Below are 16,973 nucleotides of genomic sequence, written 5' to 3'. Positions count from 1 at the left end.
GATAATTCCCTCATCATGAGGGATATTAGTGTACAAAGAGGATATTACCGGAAGACCCTTCCAGACTCTTCCAACCCAAAATTGACGAATTATGTCAATCGGTACCACAACACGTAGCAACCAAGATAGCAGAACTTACACCTAAGGATCCGTCGTTGGGTACGTTCTATACTCTACCTAAAGTCCACAAACTACCTAAATTAATAACAGAGGCTCAACAAGCACTACCCGGAGTGACCCCTTCTGACCCTGAGAATATCCGCCGTTCTGACATTTGTAAGCTAGCCAGGAAACTCAAGCTATTCCCTCCTTGCCGACCTATTATTTCAGGAATTGGTACGCTAACTGAGCATCTTTCAGGATACATGGACTCCGTACTCAACCCTCTATTAACCCATATTCCTTCTTATATACAGGACACTACGCATTTTTTGAGAATTCTCAACACTATTCAGGCGTTACCAATTAATTCCTTACTCGTTACTATGGATGTATCCTCTTTGTACACTAATATCCCTCATGATGAGGGAATTATCGCTTGTCAAAATTTTCTTCGTGAGCATGCCACCAACCCCACTTTAGGTGATGATCTTGGTCCCATTTTACGTTTCATATTAAGTAATAATTATTTCTCTTTTAACGGGAAATATTATCTACAAATCAATGGTACCGCTATGGGCACTAAGATGGCACCTTGTTACGCCAACATATTTATGCACGAATTAGAACAGGAAATGCTATCCACTTCTCCTCTTAAGCCATCACATTATTATAGATATATTGACGATATATTTTTTGTCTGGCCACATGGTGAAGAATCTCTTAAGTCTTTCTTTGATCATGTTAATTCTTTTCATGACAGCATTAAATTTTCTGTCGAAGTTTCCAAACATCAAATTTCATTCCTAGATGTTCTGGTCAAGTTGGATGGCAATTCCTTAACCACTTCAGTCTATTATAAGCCCACTGATATTCATATGTATTTACACTTTAATAGTTTTCACCCACATAATCTCAAGAGTTCTATTGTTTACAGCCAATGCCTTAGACTTAAACGCATTTGCTCCAACCCATGTGATTTTAAACACCAGGTATCCATATTAACTGGTTATTTCTTGAACGTCGGATACCCCCTTCACTTAATTAGACAGGGTATTTCCAGGGCCGACAAGTTGAGCCGTGAGGACTTATTAAAATACAAGTCTAAAAGTCCCAACACACGCATTCCGTTCGTTACCAGTTACAACCCCCTCATCAAATCTTTCATTCGCTCCATCAAACAGGAATTTGCTGTATTTCAAGACGATCAGTCTGTAGGAGAATCGTTTAAGGTACCCCCCATGCTAGCATTTCGTCAACCCCCCAACCTTAAATTTCTTCTCACTTCCCCCAGACTCCCCCGCTCAGTTTCCACCTCCGCAGGCAATTTTCCTTGCGGTAAACCTAGATGCCAAATATGCCCCCATATTACCCCAGGCACCGTGGTCAAGATTCCCAATGTTGACTTTAGTCTTAGACCCCCTTCCCTCTCTTGTGATTCTATTAATGTTATTTACATTTTCTATTGTGTACTTTGCAAAGAGGGCAATTATGTAGGTGAAACAGGCTCCCGATTCCGCTTACGTTTTAATAATCACAAAAAATCTATTCGTGATAATTTTGCAGGATTCCCAGTGTCCGAACATTTCAATCTTCATGGTCATTCTCTAAAAAACCTAAAATGTATTTTAATTGCCTCGAACTTCAAATCAACTACTGAACGTAAACGTAAAGAAATCGATTGGATCTTTCGTATTAAGTCTCACATCACCGGCCTCAACAAAGACTTGGGACCCCTTAACAACTACCAGTTCTACAAGCATATGTAATCCGTTCTTTGCTCCTTAATCCGCTTCCTGTATAGTCATGGTTTATTTGGTTTTAATTCCATCATTGCAACTTACACTTATCTAGCGTCATACTTTCATTGTGTCACATTTTGTACTTCTCATTCGACTGCCAAGTATTGCTGACGAAGGTCCCAGGGGGACCGAAAATTCCAATATATTTTCTAAAACTTACTCCTTATTTGTCAATTATGAGTCATATCTTATTTCTCTGGTTTTCTCTAATAATATATATATATATATATATATATATATATATATATATATATATATATATATATATATATATAAATATATATATATTGCAAAATGTATACTTTGGTATTTTCGATATTCCATGGTAAAAATTGAGCCATTTCGTGGACTTCTACTTTTCGTCGACAATTTGGTGTCCACGTATATTTGAACAATATTTTTCGACCACTCATAGGTACCTATCACAAAATGGAAATACTTGTCCTTGTTTCGGAGAGCGCAATAAATTTTGTGTATAACTCCCTTCTCTTTAGTTTGTGTTCTTCAACTATTAACCACGTGTTGAAGTTGAATGACGTGTAAGTTAGTGATTTCAAATTGGGTCATTAAGAGGACTTCATGTTTTACGTGTTTTACGGAAAAGTTTGATAGGTGTATCTTCATTGCAAAGCTGTCAATAGTTGTATCATACGCTACTGAGACATTTGACACACACACTAATAAAACTTAATGCAACACAGATATGTTAGTGTAGTCCTTACTCTTGACATGAGTGAGGCATTATTTCTACTGGGGGTTATCTCCACAGCCATATAAAAGACAGGCTGTAATACATAACTTCCAATGCTCATTTTAATATAAAGTGATCACATACATCCCCAAATGTGTTATCAAGTTTCTAACTCACCTTCAAGAAGGTTAATTTTTTTTTTCTATTATTGTATTTAGATATTTAACTAAACTGCTAGATGGTACTTCCAGAAGTTATGATTGTAGAAAAAAAATATATTTTATAACATATATCTGCATATAGCTGCATATTTTAAGCATTTTCATTCCTGGTCTTGCATCAGAGGCAATATTAATTCTCTCTTATCAATTGGGTTTATATAATTTTATCTGGCAGGTTTCAGTATGATTGTTTTAAAATTAAATCTCACTGCCTTGTTATTGTTTTAAATTAAACAAGCCAACTTCAAAGAAAAGTTGTGTTTTGATTTTCATAATATAAATATTTCATATCTGGTGTCTGTTAAATGACAGTTCATGCTGGATCTTTATGTCAGCTACTCTAGGCAACGTGTGAGTGCAAAGAATATTGGCAGTATATATTTCCATTTTATCAGTGTGATTTTATACTCCGACATCACAGGGGTGAGCCAAAACAGCACTCTAGAAAGACCTTCGGCCATAATAAGTAAACTGCTTCAAAACCCTGTGTTGCATACGACATATTCTGCATTGCCCCTAATATGGTCGACTGCCAATTAATTTAAATCTCTTGTCCTGACATCCTGATGGCATAGTTCCTCGAAGAGACATTTAAACTTCCTTACCAATATTGAAATACATACTATAATGAGATTAGAACACTCTCCTCTATGGGCATACGCATGATTTCCTTTGGGAATATTAAAATGTGTACCTCGGCGTGTTAACGCAACCTTATACTGGGGTTCTGAGGATGGTACATTACCTCTCAGAGCCTGGATATTTTTCAAACATGAAAACCTACATGGAGCCACTTGGTGCATAAGTTTTACACTTTTTTGAAACAAAACAATTTACTTGTCGGGGGGAGGGGGGGGGGGTGCTGTGTGCATGTCATAAGTAAAACACTGGAAATAGTAGAAATAATAATAGCTACTTGTTGCCATTCCTCACCATCGCATGGTATGCTTGCTTGTTTCTTAGAGGAAGTAATATAATTTTGTTTGCAATGTTTCTTAGAGGAATTAATATAATTTTGTTTGCAAAAGACAGGACCTACTTTACTGTTTGGTTTTCTTGTATTGTATGTGTGTATGGAATTTATAACATTGTATCGTTTCATGAGCCCAATATTGTGCAAAGCTATCCTCGACAAACAATTTAATGAGTCAACCCACCTGCTTGGGAATTTCTCGCCCATCAAAAAATCCACTCTCCATTTACGAGTTTGGAGAATTTTTTTTCTCTCTCTTTTTTTTATTTCTCTTGCAACTATAACTTAACAAAATATAGCACTCTAATGGTGACTTAGTGAAAATTCCTAGAAAAGACTAAAAATTATTTATTTTAATACATTCTGAAGTTGTAAAAAATTATATCCAAGGGTACCAATATTTCCTCCAAACACTGCTTTTCATATTACGCAACAAAATGTTTTTTTTTTGTAAAAGAAAATAGTCCCTCAGAAACAATAGTAACTTATTCTGCAGTGGAATTTCTTTCCGTACTTTGCAGTTGAAAATGAATTTCTTAACTAAAATTATAATCAAATTCAGCTCTCTGGCAATGTCCGCACCTAACAACACTGTCTTAATGTCTAGTACTATACCAATATCTATATTGTTTAACAAAGTTTGGAGATGATTCCAAAGCCTAGCTGAGAGTGGGCAATAATAGAACAAATGTTCAATTGTCTCAACATACCTATGACAAAAAGTACAAGTGTCATGAGTAATTGCTTTTATTAAATGCAAGTACTTATTGGACGGGATAATCCTCTGAAGCAGCCTATACTGAAACCACCTCAAATTAACATCACTAGAACACTTGAATGGCACTGAACAATAAAAAGACCAATCTTCCTCAGTAATATCGAGGGTACCACACCATTTCGTATAGGATTTCTGAATCAACTTCGATTCCTGTAGTAACCTGTTGTAAATATCTTTCGAACGGAACATACCGTTGTAAAGCATTTTGTTAAAATAGCAATTGTTTGGAAAAGCAATATCCATATTCCCATCCAGAGCAGGAGATCCATTCCAAAAAGTTTCAATGGAGTTAATAATACCATAATATTCTACAAAATTCGTGGAAACAAGATACTTTTGAATGAAATTGTCAAAACTATAAAACCTGCCATCAACTGTGACAAAATCGTAAACAAAACGGATACCTTTGTCATACCAGCGCTTGTAATACACTGGACTGTTACCAATTTCAATCAGCCCATTATTCCAGAGAGGCATAGTTAATATGGTCGCATCATCATTAATGGTAGATAGCTCATCTCGAATAAATATATATGTTATTTCAAAGAGATTTCTCCAAAAGGGGTTAGCAGATCTCAAACTAGCTAATTTTATATAGAAATCCCTATTGGTAAAAAACATGTCGGTGCAAATGTTATATTTACGTAAATAACAAGAGCTGAAGCTGAAATGATCACTCTTCAGAAGACGACCAAAAGTGCTTATTTTGAGTGCCTCACAATGTTTAGAAAAATCTATCATATTCAACCCTCCATCTGCATAACTGAGCTTTAATTGTTTACGGCTTAATACGGTCTGGTTTATTTTTCCATACGAAACGGAAAAATAGAGAATTTACCCTATTTCTATACTCCAAGTCAGGCAGCGGAAGTGACATGATATAATAGTTGAAACATGGTAACATGAGAGACTTAACAATTGTAATACGACCAAGCGCTGTAAGATAACGCTTTTCCCACAATTTTATCACATTTGAAACTTTATTCAATGCTTTATCGTAATTTTTATTAACCATGCCCCCCAAATCTGTATTGAAAACAATTCCTATGAGAGTGAAATCTTCACCTGTGTTCCAACGAATAGCATACTTCTTATCAAGTGGAATGAAAAGCCCTCTCAAACTACCCAGTCCCACTAAAAGGGACTTGTCCAAATTCAATTTGAGACCAGACAAATCTCTGAAATAGTCAAGTTGTACCATAACCCTATTGAAAGAAGTACTGTCACCATGCATGAAAAAGGTTGTATCGTCTGCGTATTGAACAGTTTTGAAAACCTGTCCCCCAATATCAACACCACGAATAGAATCATCACTGTTAACGAGGCTATTCAAAAGTTCAGCAGAAAGAATAAATAAATAAGGGGACAGAGGGTCACCCTGCCTACAACCACGCTCAATGGGAAATTTTTCTGACAGAAAACCATTTACCAACACTGATGAGTAATTATCACTATAGAAAGTGTCAAACCATCTAATAACAGACGGCCCAAAGTTAAAGAGATTAAGAACTTTTCTAATGAAAGTAACTGATATACTGTCAATCTTTGGAGACTTTGGAGAAAATTGACATGCGGAATATCGCTCTACATTCCTGCAATCAATACCATCAACCACGCTCATTGCATTCAAAGCCCACCCTTCGTCTAGAATGTGTTGCAATTGATATAAAAAACGCTAAGTGGACACCAATCAAGGCCCAAAAAGTGTATATCTCTAACCGACTATGTATTGAAAACGACAGATGAAGGAATGGCAAAGGAATTCATTAACTCAATTACACATGTTTTCGATATACAACCTTTTTTCCACCAAATGTTAACTTTGAACAGATGTCGACCAAAGGCTGGATTTATTGGTTTATATATATATATATATATATATATATATATATATATATATATGTGTATGTATGTATATAAGAGATGGATGAAAGGGGATTAGTAGACAAGGGATGGAGAGAAGAAAGAAGGAAACCAACAGGGAAAGAGGAGCGGTAGGAGGTAAACAGTGGAGGGACAAAGAGAGGATTAAAGGAAAAGGGTGGGGAATAAACTGGAGAAGGACAAAGACAGAAAGCTGTGGAGAAAAAATAATGGAAGAGAGTTATGAGAAAAGGAGTGAAAGGGGGGGGGGGGTGGACAAGTGGAGAAGGAGATGTTGCGAAGGCGTTGCATCCACAGCCTCTCTCTGCTGATTCGTACTAGGTCAGGATGGCTACCTAAGGATTCAATCCCCTGTAGGGACATGTCGTTAATGGTATGGTTGGGAAGGTCAAATTGTTCTCTAACTGAGGGCTCAGTCTTTATGGTGTTGACTGTGGATCTGTGACCATAGAATTGCTTCTTGAGGGTGGTTTTGGTTTCGCCAACATAATGGATGCCGCAAACTCGCGATCAGATATATGACATTAGTGGTTGTGCAAGTGATGTGACCCTTAGTCTTGTGTGTGCGTTGCATGCTGTGGCTGGTGATGGCATTGGATTCAACAATGTGGTGGCTGCAGATGATGCATCTTGAAGAACGACCACATTTGAAAGTACCATGCTGAATGGGTGAAGGATTAGAAGTTTCTTTGTTCTTTCTTCTCTCCATTCCTTGTCTACTAATCCCCTTACATCAATCTCTTTGTGTTCACCATGCTCATTAACCTGTCTGTATTTTATATGTGGTTTTGTCCCTTCTGTTACTCTTACTTGTCATTCAGCCTTTGAAGAAGATCCTGCTAGGATCGAAACGTCAGGCCAACTTTCTTTTACGCATTCTCCTACACAGGCTCTCTAGTGGATAAGTAGTTTGCTAACAGTTTTATTTTATTTTTATTTTTATTTACAGAGCGATATATAAAAGAGTATACAGAGACGTATTCCTTTTCTAGACACACACAAATAATTCAACGGAAAGTTGGTTTCACCGGAAACATGTATACAGACCATTCAGGTTAACATAGGAAGATAAAGTTTACTGCCTATAAGGCACCGACACAGAAAGCGGAAACATATACCGTAATGTCAAGTACAAAGAAGGAATTAAAAACAACGAAAGCATGCCCAGCTTAACATCTAGAGCTATAGTGCAGGTTTTAAAAATTCAGTAACCATATGTTATTTAAATGAGACGTCACACAGAAGCTGGACACGAAAACCAAGCAAGTTTATCCACTCTCCACCAAGCACAGTAATTTTAAAGAGAAAAGTATCACGTTTCAATTCGAAAGGAATATATACATTGTATATAAGATCCTGATACCATCATTGATCGGGATTATTAACAAGTTGAAAATCTGAACTGTTTTATTAATTTTGTAAGAGATGGTTTCTGTGCAAACTCTGATGCTCAGCTGTGTCCAACGCCTGTCCAATACCCGTGTCCAACACCTGTGTCCAACACCAGTGTCCAACACTCGTGTCAAACACCCCTGTCCAGCACCCGTGTCCAGCAACCGTGTCCAGCACCCGTGTCCAGCACCCGTGTCAAGCACCCGTGTCCAGCACCCGTGTCCAGCAACCGTCTAGCACCCGTGTCCAGCACCCGTCCAACACCCGTCCAACACACGTCCAACACACGTCCAGCACCCGTCCAGCACCCGTCCAACGCCCCTCCAACACCCCTCCAACACACCTCCAACACACCTCCAACACACCTCCAACACACGTCCAACAAACATCTAACAGTCGTCCAACAACCGTCCAATAACCGTCAAACAACCGTCAAACACCGGTCTAACACTAATCATGATGGATAACAATCGTTCATTTTAATCAGTGTTAATACTGTAATTCTGTCACATCTGGGTCACCTGATGAATTCCAAAAACTAAACATGTATTATAGTCATAAAGTAACCACATGAGTAGAATGTTTTTTTTTTTTAAACATATTTAGTCCAGACTATACTAGTTCTATAATTATGGTTATAATATACATTGCTATGACAAGTAGAGGTCATGGAGAATCCATCTTTCAACACAAGTATTAATATGGTCATGATCGCTAATTGTACAGAGGTAAGCAGTACAGGTGTACACGTCTACATGGCTTTGGGCATACAGGTCTGTTGTTTACAGTATGGGTAGATGCACGCTGTAACGAGCTTTACGATAGTCAAACATGGGGCTAAAATTTTATGGTTATTGTGTTAAAGGGCGACGTAATGCAGTATTCGGGCTTTCAAATGTTTAAGCCAAGATCAAATGAAGAACTAAATTACTGTTTGTAGATAGCTATTTTGGTCTTCACGATTCACCTTTAAAATATGCCAAATCTCCTGAATGCTCCTTGAAGTTCGGTTAATAATGATGGTGACTCCTCAGTGGGGGTCAAAATGTCAATTTCAAGGGCGTAGGAACCGGGGGGCTGGGGGGGCGCCAGCCCCCCAGTGAAAAATGTGGAGGGGCGGAAGTATCATTCCGCCCCCCCCCCCCCCGCTTCGCAAGTCAGAAAACCCCTTTTTCATTTCCAAATGAGAAAAAAATCTCATTTGGAGCACCAAATTGCATCTAAGGCCAGGTGAAAATGCAAAATTATATACAAAATGGATTGGGTGGGTTGAAATGTGCTATATTGCACCAAATTGCATCTGAGGCCACCTGGAAATGCAAAAAAAAATCCAAAGGGGAGGGGGACACCCCCTCCCCTTAGACCCCTCCCCCAGGCCGGCCATCAGTCTTCAGCCCCCCACTCAAAAGTACCTTCCTACGCCACTGGTCAATTTTGTTGTTTAAATTCTAATAACCTAGTAACCAAAAGCATTCTTTTAGTTTCCTAACAACAGATGACATTTCAACACAAGTTTTCCTTTCGAAATTTTTTGTGCACTTTAAACATGTGATATTTAACAACATTTAAACAACAGCAACAATAACAACAGCAGAAGGAATTTCTGGCGTAACAATGAGCGTGTGAAGAGCTAGCATAGACCTTTTAAATATTGTCCTGTGTGTTAGGCCTATCCTAAATGCACTTTTGTCGTGTCTTAATATGGTGTGGTTTTGTTTATGCTCTTCAGTTGGTCCCACGCGTTGAAATATATATACCCATTTATAGTGCATATCATATATTGCACTTTGGACAGAGCCTTCTCCTTTTCTCGCCTGATTCTCTTTACCCGCAAACTATACGTATATATAACATTGGACAATATCACTGCTCTAATTGCTAATTAACTTATAGTGACAAAGAACTTAGTTAACAGCTATGCAAAGTTCACCCAATTTCTACAAAGGAGCAATAAACTGTTTGCCCATACAATTATGTGTACATGAAGCAACGTAGGCCTACGTTACAGTACTTATCGTTGCATACTGTAGCTCATACTTTCATGCCCGGTTGTATATGAAATACAGAAGATTGACCAGCTTATCGAAGAAATCCTTTAAAATAGACGGGGAAGGGGGGGGGGGTGTTGTTGAGGTGATAGACACGTTTCAAATACGGGTGTACTATTAAAGGGTAAACAATGACGAATACATGAATAGGATGTAAATATTGGTAAACCAAATGATAGGGTAAGGTTAGGCCAAAAAGCATAGCGAATAACAATACTAGTCCAAGTGAGACCTAGCATATGGCTTAATTTTTATGGTAGCTGCAACGATTGAATCCAGAGTCTAATTTATGTAAGTATGACTAATATTACTTATATGACTAACATAAGGCATTGGGAGCTAACTTGACGCTAGATAACCGTACATGATATACATTAATGTAGACATTTGTTGGCTACGTAGTAGTACTTTACTAGCCTACTTACTACTTAGCCTATGCTACTGGCAAATATCACAGGCCTAACGTTAAGTTAGGCCGAAGGACAGCCACTAACAGTATTAATCTACGTTACGCGTGGTTGATACCGATACTGGTCAATCGATCGTTATAATGAATACAATATATATTCTTTTTATGTTGAAGAAACATCTATTTACAAAGCTTTCTCCTTACAGGAGCCAGCCATAGGAGTTTCTCAATATCAACACGAGACAAGCAATATGTTGACATAGACTAAAGCGATGACAATGAAAATGGGAAGCTTCACCCAGCAGTGATGCAGATGCAGATGAAGAAGACTTGGAATATGAAACAATTACTGAATCAGCAGCTATATTGATTACTAGACGGAAATCATCAGGCAATGCTACTCCAATTACAAAGAGAATAGCTGATGATACACATGGAGTTATTAACAGTATTGAAGCTTATACAAAGAGACAGTTATCAGGAGTCTTTGATACTTATGGCTTTGACTTTACTGATGCAAACAGGAACTCTAAAAGGCATTAATCGCATCAGATTTAAAGTTGTTTTCTTATTCCTAACTATTCATTGTATTTATATCATCCATTACATCTTGAAAGTGGTATGTTACATAATCAATTGAACAATTTACAAACCTGTACATAGAGTACTAATATGACATGATGAGGGTACCCTGGCTTTGGTTTAGGATCACAATGATCTGGTCTTAGTTAACCAACCTTGTTCCGACAAAACTACATTGTAATTTAAACCTGTTGAGACATGATATATGTGCTTCCATTGAAAACTTTTGCATTTGTTTTATATTATTGAATGGAGAATTCGTATAGACATCAGCCATGTGGTCATCGTTCAAAGCATCTCTAGACTTGTGCCCAAAAATCAGGTTCTGATTCAGGATCATTTAACTGTTAATTGAATGGGTTTGTAATGCTTATATTTTCTTGACTTGAGAAATAAATAGACAAAGTAACATAAACACATTTGGCTAAGCAATGGCAGGAGAATCAATGGGTGGATGAGAGTAGCGTGTTACAATAGCAATGGGTGAGAGGGCGAAGCATGCTACAATATCAATGAGTGGACGAGAAGCATGCTACGATAGCATTTCAGGCAACTAACTAATTTTACAGCATATACAAATCTTCCGTTTTGCCATTGTTTTCACGGATATGAAGTTATAAAATTGTACTTATTTTCCTCGAGTTGTTCAATAAATCATTATTCAATATACTGTGACGGTAGATCTGTCTTTGGGGTTTGGTTGATTCTATATTTGTATACCATCCTCTAACCTTTCCATGTTCACCCTTGGTGGTGCCAATTCACCTATTTTAAGGTATATCTTTCAACAGCTTTGTTTATAGTCAGTAGAAAACTGGGGCTTCAAAATACCTGTATAGATCATTATGAATATTTTGATGAACTATCCATGACACGATAATGGGAGAAAAGTGCTAAAATAATGTCGAAATATCTACCAATAAATTGACATATGTTACCCAATTAGAAGTAACGGATACCCAGACATCTAAGTATGCATATTCAACATTTCGCCAACGAATGATAAACATTGCCCAACATGCGACTCGTGTAATTTATAAGTTATTATGCATTGCCTGTATAATATCCAAACTACGAGTAAAACCATAACCGATCCGTAATTGATCAATATATGCCCAACCGTTTGTTGGATTCATATTTCCTCAGCGTTGGTTAGGAAAGTTGGCTAGAAAAACTAGGTTCTAAATAACTAGTTGGATATTTATATTGGCAGTCTTTATTTATAATTTACCTTCAATTTATTTACAAAATTGACTAACGTATACGTTTTCACGATCTTTGTTAGTCTCTAATTGAGACAGCAAAGCAACGTATATAGCATATAGATAAGAGAAATGCCGCTTACCTATCACATATTTTATCGCACATTTTACGTACATCAAACACACGATCCTTTGCTTTTTGTATGTTGTAAACGTAAAGGTCAGTAACAACTTTTTCGATTTCAGCTTCCGTTTTAATCCTTGATGTTGTTCTCAAACTGCGCTGTAACAGCACAAATAACATAAGAATGACAACAGAACATATCAAAAGAGCCTTAAGTTTTTTACAAAGTCTCTCCATATTTATTCGATATTTATATTACGATATTTAGTATGGTTCAGAGGTCTCCGTGCATACATCGCTAAAAACGCACAAAGTAAGATCCTAACGTGCGGCGTATTGGAGAATATGCTGTCGTTGAATTGTATGCATATTCATCAGACGACAATTTAGGACTGCCAATTGAGACAATTTCTGAATGATCGTAGCCTATATCCTAGTCAATACTATATGAAACGGGACACGGAATTACATTATAGCAAACACGTGCCAACTGTCTGTATTAGTTATCAAAACTAAACAATACTAGTAAACATCAAAGCAGTTTGATTGCTATTGACAGTGTTACCCTTTTTAAATCAAAACTTAAGACTCATTTTATACTGCAAAGCTGATAATATCTGAATTCATTTGATGCATTATTATTTCGTTAGTTTTTTTCTTGCTATATATTTGTTTTACTGTTGATCATGTTATGATTACATTCTTTTATCCAATATTTTTATTAACTTATTTTTTTCTTAATTCTTTCTTATTATTGTTTTATACTGTGTAAAGCGCACATGAATATATATATATATATATATATATATATGTTATAATTTTTTTCGTTATATAAAGAACCATGATAATAATAATAATAACACCATCCTCCCCCCCCCCTCCCAAAAAAAATGTTTAATTCTGACTAAATCATCTTTTCTTCGTAAATCCAGGAATCAATGTGCAGCTCACTATAAACCTCGTATATTGCATAAAGGGGACCTACGTTGAATGTGTGTGAATTGTGCATGTACTATTGTTATGCACACAATGAATTGGTTAGTACAAATTTCGCGCTGTGTATGGTAATAACTCTAGTGGTATAACTTACCACCCTGATTGGAGGAGTTACTAGAAAAATCAAAGCAGTTTGGCAAAGGTTCCATACTAAAATGCTGCCCTTTAAATAATACAGTGTGTATTTGCGCCATTGGAAAACCAGCACGATATGCTAGATAAAATATGATATATTCCATCACTGTTTGTCACGGGGCAACCAATGAATTTTTATTTTGGCGAAAAAATTGGTATTTTTTAAAATCTGATACAACATCAAGGTCGCGAAAAATTGAACTGCCCTGCATGAATTTAAAAAGGAGAGTGATGCATGGTCACTGCAAGAAAGAAATTATAATATTTCCAAGGTATTCCAGTTCTCACCTTGTGCCGTCGAGTCGTGTCCGACCCTTAGTGATGACCATGACTTTCATCCTCCAATCCTTCCGGCTCCTGGTTGCCCCTCGCAGTCCATCCAGAGTCAGTCCAGTCGCCTGCTTGACACCATCCATTCATCATGCTCGTGGCCTGCCCCTCTTTCGCGATCCATCACCCATTCCCACCATGATTTTCCAGGGAGTCGTCCGCTCGCATGATAAGACCGAAAAATGTAGTTGAGGCCTCAGGATCTGTGCTTTCAGTGGAAGTAAGGGTTTTATTTGTTCCATATTCGAGATATTCGTTCTGTGTGCAGTCCAAGGGACTCAATAGCCTGCGCCAGCACCATAATTCAAAACTGTCTATTCTTACCCTCATTCCCTTCGATATTGATCTCAAATGATTCACTCAAATAGAGCACAACTAGGAAATCTAGTACTCTCATCAGTTGACTCTTCGTTATTATTATTCAGATTGCTTTGCCCTTCCAAATCTTGTTTAACCACGTCAGAGCAGCTCTTTCAAGAGCTAGCCGTCTCACAATTTCCCCCCTACAGGTACCATTGTCATCAATTCTAGAACCGAGAAAGTTAAAGTCGTGTACTATTTCAACTATGTTTCCACCCAGAATAATTTCGTCCAGCTCCTCTGTGCACATAACCTTGGTCTTCTTTAAATTCAGGTGTAGACCAGCCTGAGCGCTATGTGTCTGCATACGTTCCATCAGATTAAGGAGGTCTTCTTTGCTTTCTGCGAGCAGTGTGCTGTCATCAGCATATCTGAGGTTGTTGACTCTTCTGCCACCTATCTTCACCCCTAGCTCTACATTGTCTAGATTGGCTTGTCTCATTATGTACTCGCTATAAAGGTTGTAAAGGTAAGGTGAAAGGATACACCCTTGTAGAACTCCCTTGCCGATGTTGAAAATTTCTGTATCCCCATATTCGGTTCGAACTTTCGTTTCCTTTCATTATATAATTATTTAATCACATGTACTAGGTGCTTGGGAATTCCCATTTCTGTCAACATGGTCCATAGTGTTGGATGGTCAACACAATCAAAAGCTTTATATAGTCTATGAAGCCTATATAAACGGGACGCTGGAACTCTCTTGACCTTTCCAAAATCCATCAAAGGTTGGAAATTTGGTCCCGAGTGCCTTTGCCATTCCGTAAGCCTGCTTGTTCGATTGAAATTTCGCGTCCCATATATCTCTCTAGTCTGTGTTGAATTACCTTCAGCATGTTTACTTGCATGTGAGATCAGTGCTATCGTTCGGTTGTTTGAGCAAATTCGGGGATCACTTTTCTTCGGAATCGGGATGTATATGGATTCTTTCCATCTTTTTGGCCAAACAACTGTGCACCAGATTCGCTGACAAATTACACTGAGTACTGTAACACCCTCATCACCCACTTCCTTAAAGAGTTCAATGGGTAATTCGTCAGATCCTGGAGACTTTCTTTTTGCTAGTGACTTTACAGCTTTTCTGACTTCTTCCTCGATTATCGGTGCTTCATCTTCGTAGATCCCTTCCGTAAATTGTGTGGTGATATTGTGATCACTTCTGTACAAGTCCTCTGTATAAATAAAAATAAATATTGTCCATCTGGGGAGGTCCATGTGTTTAATCTGCGTTTTGGTTGTTGAAACCAGGTGTTTGAAATAACCAGTCGGTTTGCCTGGCAGCAATCTAACATGAGTTCACCTGCCTCGTTCATCTCACCCAGGCCATGTCTCCCACTGATGCCAGCAACTGCTTCTTTTCCAACCTTGGCATTCCAGTCTCCCATTATAACCAGTGTATCATCTCTTGGCACGCTGTCAACTAGGTCTTGTAGTCTGTCATAGAAGTTTTGCGTGTCTTCATCGCTTGCTGCTGGGGTTGGAGCATACACTTGGATAATTGTTGTCTTCACAGGGTTATCATCCAGCCTTATTGAAATCATCCTGTCATGCACCGGGTTGTAGCCTAACACAGTCGCCACTGTAGTCTTGTTAAAGATCAGTGCAACACCATTTCTTTTGATGGGCTCATGCCCAGAGAAGAACACCTTGAATCCATTTGACTGGAAGTGGCCCATGCCAGTACATTTGAGCTCACTTATACCCAAGATCTCAGCTGATGTTCTCTCCATCTCTTTGAAAACTATATCCAGTTTACACCAGTTCATCGTTCTGACATTCCATGTTCCAATTTTATGTTCCTTGCTGAAGTTCATCCTGCCACTGATGGTCCTGGTGGTCTCGGTCTCTGCAGTTCCCGTGGGATTTAATGCAACCACGTCATTTCTACCAGCTCTGGTGACAGGATGTTGCTCTTCCCCGGTAGTAGGTTTTAATTAGTGCTTTCATGCCCGCGGGTCCCACCGTCCGGCACTATATCTGTTCTCGTAATGTCTGTCATGGTCATTTTCTTGGCAGATTACATACGTGGTTTGCCATTGCCTTCTTCCGGGCCAGGATATACCGCTCAGACATCGGTCCCGCCCTCTGTTAGCCTACAGCCAAGCAAGCCAAGCTCACTCTACTGCAGTTACCAAGGGATACGTGAATATGCCACAAGTGCACAGCTCGGACGTAGAGGAACGGCCTCCATTAAGCCCCCAGTTCTACGGTGGCTTAATAGGAACATAGGAAGAAAAGGGTTCTCAAATCTTAACATTTTTACTTTTTATCTCAAACATTGGACATTTGATCTCAGAATTTTAACTTCTAAGGTAAAACATTGTACAAATCCTGATGTCAAAAGTCACAATTTTGACATTAAAGTCAAAACTTTGCCATAAAAATCAAAACTTTGAGACAATAAATCAAAAGTTTGACTTTAAAATTAAACATTTTGAGATTTGAGGACAATGTTTTTCCCTATGTCACTATTAAGCCACGGTACATTTTCACTTGTTTAAAAGAATGATTCCATAAACATGAAAAATAAAATCAGATTAATGTCATATTTTCTGCATCGCTTCATATATTAAAAAGTAGATTTTCACAATCCTCCTTGATTTGCTAATTGGAGCACCGATACGGAATTTTTTCCGGGGGGGGGGGGGCAAGACAGCCTGAGGCCAAGACAAATGTTGTCAAAATTCACCAATACTTTTTACGTTTTCGTTCTATTATTGCAGGAATAAAAACTACGAAGTGCATATACTTTTATTTCTTTGTTTTTACATTGGGGTATAGTTTATACCTATAGTAAAAATGACAACGATCCATTGCGTAAAATAAAGTTTGTGACACTGTTTCCGCTTTGACGAAATTCGGAATACCGCAATATCGGGATATTTTTGAGGTATATTACTTTTTGTGAGCTCAGAATTCATCAACAGGTCAACAGTATCTGCAGAAC

The 16,973-nt window shown here is 38.0% G+C and overlaps 1 protein-coding gene and 1 long non-coding RNA gene across 4 annotated transcripts in view; one reads left to right on the top strand and one right to left on the bottom strand.

Moving 5' to 3' along the window:
- LOC139983339 (alpha-2,8-sialyltransferase 8B-like) overlaps positions 1-16,973 on the bottom strand; it is a 47,370-nt gene that overhangs the window by 6,536 nt on the left and 23,861 nt on the right. Inside the window, exon 1 of one of the 3 annotated variants that reach the window (XM_071996860.1) lies at positions 12,225-12,745. The exons of the other annotated variants lie outside the window; for them this stretch is intronic. Within the exon in view, the coding sequence (XP_071852961.1) occupies positions 12,225-12,442 (218 nt within the window). The 5' untranslated portion in view covers positions 12,443-12,745. Of the gene's footprint in view, positions 1-12,224; positions 12,746-16,973 lie in introns of those variants that run through there. 3 annotated transcript variants of the gene reach the window in all.
- Positions 8,234-11,554, top strand: LOC139983357 (uncharacterized). The gene is made up of 2 exons (XR_011798625.1): positions 8,234-10,179; positions 10,504-11,554. It is a non-coding gene; the product is annotated as an uncharacterized lncRNA (long non-coding RNA).

This window comes from Apostichopus japonicus, chromosome 16 (genome assembly GCF_037975245.1).
Source record: "Apostichopus japonicus isolate 1M-3 chromosome 16, ASM3797524v1, whole genome shotgun sequence".
Classification (NCBI taxonomy): Eukaryota; Metazoa; Echinodermata; class Holothuroidea; order Aspidochirotida; family Stichopodidae; genus Apostichopus; species Apostichopus japonicus.
The sequence above is the reverse complement of the archived record's forward strand: the minus strand, read 5'-3'. Positions and strand labels throughout refer to the sequence as shown.